Genomic DNA, 10,878 nt, shown 5'->3' on the forward strand with positions numbered 1-10,878 from the left:
GATGCGCACAGGGCAGATATTAATGAGTGTCCAAACCAACGTTACTAGAACCAGCTTCAGTTTGAAAACTCCCCACCTCTGCTGTACATCGCGGGCGGCGCCGGGCCGCTTCTTGGAGTAGGCGGTGCAGCGGTTGAAACCGGCACCTGACTGACGCCGTGGAGCGACAGCGAAAGCCGGCACATGATAGGCTAAGGGCTGCATATCCGAGCTATTAATTCGTCTGAAGCAATAAATGCGAGCGTTGATTTTTATTTTTCAGTAGCTGGCGACTTTGGCAGTCACAGAACGGTTGCGAACTAGTGTAAAACCCTGCAAGCAATCATTCTTAAGGTGCAGCACAGCGCGGGCTGTATTTTGTGTGGTTTTCGCCAACAGGGAACACGATTCTTTTCTGGTAGTATAAAGTAGAACCTCGTTGATATGTTCCCGGTTCACATGATTTTGCGTGTGATACGTTCAAAATCGCAGGCAGTAAAACATCGCCCATAGAGTTACACTATTTTTCTCCCAGTTAATACTTTCCCAGATAACACGATTTCCCGGTTACTATGTTCAAAATTTCGACAAACTGGTCATAAGTTTTGCGATCAACCGAACATAATTTAAGGAGTGCTCATGTGAAAAAAATTGGTCGTGGCTTAGCTCAGGTAGGCCAGTATATACATAGCAAAAGCATGTGTGCCTGGCACTGGGCTGCCTACTCCTCTCCAATTCAATCCCATCTAATCCCGTACAATTCAGTGTAATCCAATCCAATCCAACCAAGTCCAGTCTAATCAAATTCAGTACAATCAAGTACAGTTAATTCCCATCAAATACAATCCAACCAGTCCTGTCCAATTCAATCCAAACCTGTCCAATCGAGTCCAATCTAATCTAGTCCAATCCAAGAAATGGAGGTTCAATTCCCAATGGAGACAATGCTTTTTTTTTGATAAGGAGACTGGCTCAGCATAAAATTAGCAGTGGCTTAGCTTGGCTATGTCATCTATATCTTGATTGCAAGTCCAGGTTAGTCTGGTTGTCTAGCAATGTTGTTGTTGCGTTAAAGACGAGACATCATTTTCTTCATCTGGTTGCTTCTTGATTTGCAAGTGGCGCAGTGAGCGCGTCTGCCAGCTGCGGCGGTTGCTAGGCAACGGCTCTGTGCCTCCCGCCGTGCGAAACTCTTCGTTCGTGGCCAATGTAACTTTTGCTACAAAACCGACTAGCGGTGCTCCACTGCCAGAGTTGCTTTCCTGCAATGCCCAGATGCAACAGGGCGAAGCATCAAAGAAAGCCAACATACGAGGCGCTAGTTCCCACGGAAACATGACTTCATGAGGAGAAACGTGGTCGCTTCTTTCGGGGCATAGGGATAAACCATTTGATAACTACAACGATTCGCTTGTATACGAGTGGGCCAGGTCTGAAAGACGCAGCATGAGTAAAAACGCGGTAACTGTAAGTCATCGCGATGGCTTCTCCACATGTTACTGATGTAAAGGAGTGAAGCATCCAGAAACAACCAAGGAAGCGATCTCGGCTTGTTATTACTTCTACGAACCAGATTTGTTACTGAATCTCTTCAGCGCTTAGGACAACGCAAATACGGACTGAATTCTGCGAGAGCTAAAAAGAGGAGCTGTGCATCTTTGATGTCTATAAACGCTAATCCGCAGTATTATGCAAAAAATAAGCCTCAATCCTGAATGCCTTTGTACCTCATTCAGCAGTTATTTTTCTTTTTTAAATCGGGCAGTTTGGATTATGTTTTCATAGCCCGGTCCGCACGGACCAGGTCTTTGACCGCGCGCTTTAGTTGTCTGTTGACTGACGGAGAGGGACCTTCAAGCACGAAAAGGACTCCTCTTACGCTCGGATATATGCACGCTTTCAAAATGAACCTGTAGGCAGACATAATGAAGTGGTTCGTTTCCTATTCTATTCTTGTCTCTACCTTTATTAGGTGCAGTGGCAACTTTGCACACCAGGCTGCCCATAAGATAGGAATATAACACTTAACTTGGTGAACTATGAAAAAAAAAAAAAGAAAAGTCAAGCAAATAGAAATACCTAATTCATCGTATTTTGGGAGCCGCTATGTTCCGCGGCGTCAAGTCAGGGCTTTGAATTCGCGTGTGCACTGCTGAAATGCCTGCAGTCGCCGGCAAGCTTGTCAGCACGATGAAGCCCGGTTCGACTGTAGCGCCGTTCACCGTGCAAGGCAGCGGCGGCACCGCACGGCGCTTGAGAGTTTTTAAACTGAAGCTGGTTCTGGTAACATTGTGCCCAAACTGTGACACCATACAGGTAAGGTTGTCTGCAGGAAGCAGTCAGCTTTAGGACACAAAATGGGAAATTTTAAATTTAATTTGTGCTGCAACAACATATGGTGAAACCTTTATTAAAGTCTGTCTGCTTTTAAAAATTGCTCATCTGACCTTTAAACTCCGGATAGGTACTAGTATTACAATTACATACTTTTTTTTTTATGCACTTTGATGAAGTCAGTACGGAAAAACCTGTGTGTATAAGAAGTTTTACAGAAACTTGGGGGTGCTATTTATTTTCAGGTTGTCATACTGGAATGGGATTGTCCCCCACCCCACCCTTAAAAAAAAAATAAAAAAAAAAATTCTCAAGCAACAATCTGGTGCACTTTAAAGCAAAGATATCCTCCGACGTTTATTATTCCATTATATCCTTCACCTGCTGTTTTAGTTTAACGGGAACGGATTGACGTGTCTTTGTTCTCAAGTCTGTTGTACTTGCATCTACACAGCAGGGTGACTGTGTTAAAGGGCCACTGTCCAGGGAAGGCCCTTTTAAGAAAAGGAGCCCAGTGTTTCGATCAGGTACCGGAGATAGTCTGTGCAAAATTCTACAGCGACACGCGCGCCGCAAAGCATCGAAAATACAATTCAAAGCTCCCTCATGCTCTCCTTTGAGAAGCCAGCTTCACCGCTTCCTGCGCTGGCCCGACGGGCCCCGATAATGACGTACGTACCGGGAACGACGTCCATTGGTCCGTCTCGCTGACTGACGGGAGAAGGATGGGTGTCTACCGCTCGCAGCGCGCTTTTCCCTCGCCACGGCCAGACTGAATCTAGCAGCGCGCGCTCCCTCGACCGTTTTTTTTTTTTTTTTCGCGCTCGCGGAGAGCCACGCCCCACCTCCCGCCAAACGCGGAGGAGGAAGGGGAATTTGTATTGCGGAGGCTAGACGACCTCGGGCAGGAGAGTGAAAAACCTTTGCGAGGGAACGGAAGGAGAGAGGCAGGATAGAATCGGGTGATTGCGGTGGCTGTAACTGCGTTATTAGTTACTCTTTTCAAAAACATTTTGCGGCCTTGCTTTCCAGGGGCGAAGTCTCACAGTCATTGGGGAAGAAAATATTTTCGACCGGAGGGTGGACAGTGGGCCTTTAAGATGATTTATTTATTCGAGTTGATTGGACTGTGTTTTTATGCGTACACTTGCCGGGTTGTATTCATGTGTACTCACTCTGCAGTGGCATTGCAGCTGGCATTGTAAACAAACAAACAAATAAATAAATAAAATAAATAAATAATTTGTAGGTGAGAGGGACGTTGCAGCCCTATTTTCAACACTGGTTATGGTTCTTTTTCTCTCCAGGCTTTCTGCCGAAAATGTTACCTTTAGGCTGGAGACATGGACGCACCTAGCGGCGGGCGTGTTGATCATGTGAGTTTCACATTGTGCGACTCAACACGGTGGATGTGGTGTCCAGGTGGTGAGCACAAGGACAGTGGTCTCAGCGGTCACATTCCAGTGCGAGCAAAATGCAAGGCTTCCCCAAGAGGCCCTAGTTGGTTTTAATTAATCTGGGCATTCAGCTGCTCCACTGTGTTGTGCCTTAGAGTCCTCAGTACTGCTTTTGCACGTTAGAACTCTTTAGTCATTGATTGAATGATATTACATTACTGTGATGTCATGCTATTTGTTACCTGTGTGCTAAATGCTTCACGGTGCTGTGCTGTTTAGATCTTCTGTGTTGTGTTAACTGTCGAAGGTTAGGCACGTCTGTTCAGCATTGGGCACTGAGTTTATAGTACTACAGCCCCAGGAATATTAAAATACATCCAGAAAAGGCTAACAGAGCTAGCATTATTTGGTTCACTCCTGTTTTGTTGCTAGCATTTTTGATAGTAGCTGTGCATGTTGGGAGGAATTTTCGGCCCATTGACAGGATTAGGAAACTCTCACCAGTTTTTGGTTTAAAGTGCAGACGGCCAAATCTTTAGCTGGCGTGCGCGAACGGCGACTTTTCCATGCGTCAGCGCCGTATGACGGGGCGAGGCTAGAAACAGTTTGAGGCTAATCACACGCCGACAAATCGCGCTCAACTGGGCCTGTCGTCTGCTAGGCTGTTCTTTCTTAAGGACGTCACCCCACATTATCACACCTCATACGAACAGGCAGCGTGAGTAGGCGAATGGTTTTGCTCAAGTTTTATCTTTTGAAGATCAGCGTCGCAGCAACCAAGTTGTCAGTAAAATGTAAACATATGCCGAACACGCTCCATCATGCGAGAAGACAAAGCACGCGTGAGGTTGATTTGTTACTTCCTGGTGTAAAGGCTCTTCTCATCTCTAGAAAGAAAGGGTAGTTATCAGCACACAGCGTGCCGATAACTACGGTCCATTTTGACCATGCTTGAAGCTTCAATCACGATTGTTACTGATCATGATCCTAAGTGTCCGTGTGACAGTGGTATAAGGCCTGCAACAAGCCTCACAACAATTTGGAGAGTTTGAAGCAGTCCCTTCAGAAGGCCTGGGGAGGAAATGATGACTACCTGCGTTTCGTGTTGGACACGTTCCCGAAGCATCTGAGGGCCTGCATTAAGGTGGAATTATTTTAGCTCTAGCTAATTCACTGTTGTCTTTAGTGTGCAAATACAGTATTTGTTGCACATTTCATCTGCACATCTCAATCAGTTTCAATTTTACGATTAAAATATTACCCGCAAGGGCTTTCTCTGCAAGCTGTGATGTGTGAGAGAAATCCAGGTTCAACGCCCTTTTTGCTTTTCAGTAATAGTTTATCTTCTTCTGAAGTTTAATGAACAAGCTTGACAATAACTAGACTATAAAGCTAAAGAGACACTGAGGACAACTCTCTGCACTTATTGTTCTCAGTGCATTGTGTCCGATTTTTTCCCCTGTCTCGGTGCCATTTGCTTCATTCATGTCGAACCAACTTGTCCAACAGCATGTTCTAGTATACGATTCTCAGTTGGCTCTTTCTGGGTGTATTGGCACTTGTCTATATGCAGAATACACATTTATCATTATTAAAATTAGATTTGGAAATGTTTTCTCCAGTTGATTCAAATTAGTGACATCCTTGCGAAAAGGACCAATTGCCACTGTGCTGAAATGAGCGGTGATGCAGTGCAGCCACCGGAATCCATGCCCAATATTGATGTTTATGCATGCTTTTTACTTTCAAAATTGGCTTATGATGGCAACAGGTGCATTTTGTTTTCCCATCTTTTCGAGCATATAACTGCTCTTCTTCTGATGGGAATGGTCTCTTTATGATTAGAAGGCAGTCTTTTTCGATACAGGCCAACTAAGTTTATTGAACTTGAGGACATTCTCACGGTGCGCAAAGTAGCGGTGAATGTCCTAAGAAAATGCTTGAGGTCAGCTGGTGGGAAAAAGATTTAGTTCTTACAGACACAAGAATTCTAATTTTCACTGGGGAAGCATCTCCTCAGCAAATCGTGCATCAAATGACATGGAGATATTTCCTCAGAACCCTTGAACTCTGCTCACTGGTGGAGAGACAGTTTTAACTCAGGTTCCCAAGTTTTTGGCAAGATTTAAACCCTTTGCCTAGGGGAAAAGGTTTAAAAAGCCAAATTAGCAACAATTTGATGACAAAGCTAAATGACCATGTTTTCTTTTTCTGTAGTCACTTGTATGGCCTATAATAAAATAGCTGTTCAGTCATTCCCGTGTGTTGTATAAAATTTATGATTGCTGCCTGGTTTATGGGGTCTCAAGCTACTCAAGCTATGATAGACGCCACAGTGGAGGGCCCAGAAATTTCAATCACCTGGTGTTCTTTAATGTGCACTGGCATCGCACAGCACAAAAGCGCCTTAACTTTTTGCCGCCATCGAAAAGCATCTGGCGAGGCCGAGATTCAATCCCGCATCCCTGGGCACAGTGGTTGACCGCCCTAACCACTGCGCCATCCCGGCGAGGCAAAAGTTATGAATATGAAACAAACTTGTGGTGCAGAAATGAGGACAGTCTAAATTTTTATACATTATAAACTGCTCTAGTGGTTCCTGCTATTAGATATAACAATGCATTATGGTAGTTGAGATCTTCCAAGTTTGGACTATCACTGCTTTCGAATTGATCAGTTTTCAGAGCCCCCTTTAATTATTTTTTTTTCAGAGGCTACAGTAAAGTTTACATGATACTAGTATTAAAATTTGCACTTGCTGTTTCGTGCATACTGAATTTCATTCTAATCTGTGCCGAAAACAGCAGCACAGGTTTGTGCTGGTATGCACTCGCAACCCTGACTACAGTGATGCTCTCAGAAAATTGCTAAATGTTGAAAATGTGTGACTACTCATTCAGCAATAAGGGAGTAATTACAGATTAACATCCACCTAAATGCGGCCATATGGCTGCAAAGGAAGGTATACTGCTTTGTATAAAGCTTATGTGTAGCCTGTAAGCTGTGCTGAAAGTACAGAAATTACTCTCAGGACCTCAAGCATCATGCGGGCTCAACTTTTCTCAAATAGACAGCATTTCTCTTGACCAAGTTTAGAGAAGGGTGTGTCATCTGTCTGCTGATATGGTTCTGATCTCTGCTTTGCAGGCTTTCAAGAAAGTGTCCTGCATTGAACTCTGCCATTGTGATGGAAGAATCAAGGAAGCGCTTCTCACTCTTTTTGGAAGACACTGCAATCTCTCTCCAGGAAATCACACATGTTGTTGATGACCTACTGGGCAGCTAACATTGCGTTCTGCCTCTAGAGCCATATGTATTTGAAGTAATAAATCTGTTTTTACCATGCTACGAGGTACAGTAAAATCTCATTGATACGTTTTTTTTTTTAAGTACGGGAAAAAAAATGTATGTCCGGGAAAACATATGATCCGAACTGCCTGATTTTTAAAAATTTAAGTGCTGAATTAAGTACAAAGGCATTTAGAATTGAGACTCTCACTGCATAAAAGTGTAGATTAGCATTTATAGACATCCAGTAGGCCCAACTCCTTGCATTGTCGGTGCATGTTAAAGAACCCCAGGTCGTCGAAATTTCCGGAGCAATCCACTATGGCGTCTCTGATAGCCCGAGTTGCTTTGGGACGTTAAACCCCATAAACCAAATGAAACCTTTTCCATATTTGCTTTGCTGTAAACCCGGAAAGATTTAGTAAAAAATCTGGTTTTTAGAAGGTAATGACGAGGTGAGATCGCTTCCTTGGTTGTTTTCAGATGCTTCGCCCCCTTACACCAATGACAAGTGGAGAAGCAATTGCCATGGCTTGCAGTTGCCATGTTTTTGCTCATGCTGCGTCCCCCAGACCCGACCCACTCGTATTCAAGCGAATAGTTCTTTTACTAAATGGTTCCCTCTTACGCCCATAAGGCATCACAAAGCCATCACGTTGCTCCTCATGAAGCCATGCTTCCAAGGCAACGGGCACCTCGTATGTTTGGCCCTTTGCAACCTAAGCACTGCAGGAAAGCAGCTATGGTGGGTGAGCGCTGCTGATCAGTTTTTCGTGCCGCGAGTACTCGTTAATATGTGTCTGGTTGATCACAAAACGTATTATATGACCACAATTTGTTGAAATTTCTAACCTAGTAACCGGGAAATAGTGTTATCTGGGAATATATTAACCAGAAGAAAAATAGTGTAACTTTATATGAGACATTTTAATGTCCGTGATTTTGAGTAGTGTAACTTTATATGAGACATTTTAATGTCCGTTATTTTGAGTGTATAAAACGGGAAATTGTATGAACTGGGAATGTATCAACGAGGTTCTACTGTATACTGATAGCCCAGGATATTGGAAAACTCCATACTTGTTATATGCTTGCTATGACCAAGTTAACAGGGACTAGAGCTTAAATTTACATTTGCGAGTCGCTTCGCGATTAGTTTCTTCCAGTTTGTTCAGGTAACTTCCTACTTTAGAGCCCCAGGAGTGCAAAAAATCAATTGAAATGTAACTGGCTCAATGGTGTGGACTCGTCTTTAGCGTGACTATATGACATCATATGTACAGGAAGCTGCTGGTGGCAAGCTTCAGCAGTGAAGTGCATGGATTGCTATGCATTACATTTAGAGTACATTACTATGCATTTACTGTTGCGTTAACATACGCAACCAAAAGTCTCTCCTCTTAGAGCAGGTAGCAGCTTTTCGTGATGCTTCCTCCTTTGGTTTAGTGAAGAGAGGTGAAGTAAAACGGCTTTGGCCATGCATGAATTATAAAGGAGGAAAACTGCAGGTCAAATGTTCTTGCCAGCCAGCATCTGCCAAAGTTCTTTGCTTGCTTTTCCTTTCTACTGAGTAGTGACATCGTGCACTTTGTATGGTGACCTAGATGCCATGAATTGTGTGTATGTGTGTGTCCACATTTTTGACACATGAAACATGCCTGCACATGAACATGCACAAGCGTAGTTCCAGGGAAAGCAGGGTGGAAATTCATTATGCTAAGGCATGGGCTGTTGATTAGTGTTTGTTGTAGCCTCATTGCAGTGACTCTTCACCCCTCTTGCCGAAATTGCATATTGCATCGAGAATGCATTCTCTTGCATAGCACCTTGCGTGGCCTGTATTATCCATCATCATTGTCGCTTCAAGCACACATTTTGCCAAGGTGTGCAGCAGCGGGCATTACCATGCAAAAAACAAACAAACATATACGTACACCTATATATATAGGTGTGTAGTGATTATTTATGTATCTACGATCTACTTCTTGTTTTACCAAAATAAAATTGTTCATCATGGCCAACGGCAGTTTGGCAAAGATACCTTCCATGCCCGGGCCTCTCTGCCAGCCAGGGACTAATTATATGCTCGAGCATCACTTTGATTTGTTCTGGTGGCATCAGTAGCTGCTTAAAACAAGCGATTATTGAGCATTTAAATACGCTGCCAGCTAATAAAAATTCACTGTTGCGTGCAGTGTAACAAGTTGCATGGAGTGTACTTCATGGCTCGGCTTTCCTGGACTCTCTCCAGTCTTGCATTTCTAAAATTTCCTTTGCGCCAAAGCCACATGGATGTATCACCACTTTGCATCTGTGTATGTGATGTCATGCTGTGAACCACAACAGGCAGCTCTGGTGCCGGAAATGACATTTGTCAGCAAGGAGCTGAACCAGTCCATGTATTTGCACAGTTGGTAGGTGCCTTACCTTTAACCCCTTTCATATTTAGCAGGCCCCGTGCATTCACCCTCATTGCTGCAAAATTTGTCCACCTCAGAAGCGCTGAGCACATCATGTAAAAGGACTGTGAGCATTGCATACAGACATTGCCTGAATCACTCGGTTCACATATGCACTCACTCCCACCCAACGGGCTTGACTTGAGTGTACACTTACCTGGCTACTCAGTTTGATTTTAGCGTCCCTTGACATATACCTTGCTAGCCAATCTTCGTGCCATTGGGCTGCACACACTCTTAGACAACCAAGTCAGCCTGCATCTAACAATTCAAGAACATCACTCTAGACTCAGTTAGTGTGGAGGTGACATACTCTAGTTGCTTCATCATGGCAACTCCACATTGTGCCTCCATCCTCCAATGCATCCCCTCTGATTGACATTCCTCCCTCACCTAAGAATGCAGATGTCAAACTTTGTATATATCCGATGCCAAGATGTACAGGTGCGGCCAAAATAATGTGGAGCATGCATATGCCCTTGAACCAGAGAAAATATGAATATTTTATTTTATACATGTGAGTGTGATAGCCATATATACTAGCATATGTATTGAATATCTCATTTTGGTGAGCAGGGCTCAAACGAAAAACTGTGCTCTGCAATATTTTGGTTGCATGTGCATATCCTTTCTATAAGACATACATAAGTGTGAACTACAGTCAATCTCAAATATATTGAACTCGAAGGGGATAGTGAAATAGTCTGATAATTCGATATATATATATATATATATATATATATATATATATATATATATATATATATATATATATATAGAAAGAGAGATCTCGTATGTAACGTAAAAGCGTGAATATGGCGTACGCAAGCTATGCCCAAGCTAGCGGCAAACTTCCTGCCGCTAGCTTGCCTTACCAAAAATATTTGGTAAGGACAAGTCGGAGCTTGCACCTCGTACCGCAGGGCACAAGGACTGTTGGGGTTGGAATTCACATCAAAGCTGCAGTGGAGGAGGAGAGTCACCGCTAAAAAGATGTCCAATTATCTTACTGGTGAACCATAAACGCAATGCCAACTCAGTACAAATAAGGTACAGCTGATTTCTTCATCTTATTCAGCGGCGAAGCAGGTGCTCGCAGGTCAAGCGAGAACCGTCGGAAGCCTTCGGTCAGCAAGGCTAGCCTCACCGCAGAACATCCAGTGCACCGAACTTGGCTTCCTCGCACGACAGCAAACTTCTACCGGAAATAAGCATGCTAGACATAAGGTGAGATTTAAGCTGACTCGGCCTTCAGCCTGCTAAACAGAGTTATGCTGCCAGGAGGTGCCCAAGGCCTACCCTGTTCTATCTGGAAAAGTGATCATGGTGTCGCTGCCGGGAAAAGCGCACCTTGCAAGAGCACATTGCGCAGTTTAATAAATGGAACATTTCGATGGAAGGGATTTCGATATATGCGAACA

The 10,878-nt window shown here is 43.8% G+C and overlaps 1 protein-coding gene across 2 annotated transcripts in view; it reads left to right on the forward strand.

Annotated features, from left to right (window-relative positions):
- The window catches only part of LOC146197658 (putative RNA polymerase II subunit B1 CTD phosphatase rpap2), a 30,377-nt gene extending 23,321 nt beyond the window's left edge, over positions 1 to 7,056 (forward strand). For both annotated transcript variants that reach the window (XM_084599566.1, XM_084599564.1), the window contains exons 11-12: positions 3,621 to 3,689; positions 6,858 to 7,056. In XM_084599566.1, the coding sequence (XP_084455692.1) occupies positions 3,621 to 3,689; positions 6,858 to 6,996 (208 nt within the window). In that variant the 3' untranslated portion in view covers positions 6,997 to 7,056. The remainder of the gene's footprint in view (positions 1 to 3,620; positions 3,690 to 6,857) is intronic.
- Positions 7,057 to 10,878: the final 3,822 nt, after the last annotated feature.

This window comes from Amblyomma maculatum, chromosome 3 (assembly GCF_055883805.1).
Source record: "Amblyomma maculatum isolate TAMU_Amacu chromosome 3, ASM5588380v1, whole genome shotgun sequence".
NCBI lineage: Eukaryota > Metazoa > Arthropoda > Arachnida > Ixodida > Ixodidae > Amblyomma > Amblyomma maculatum.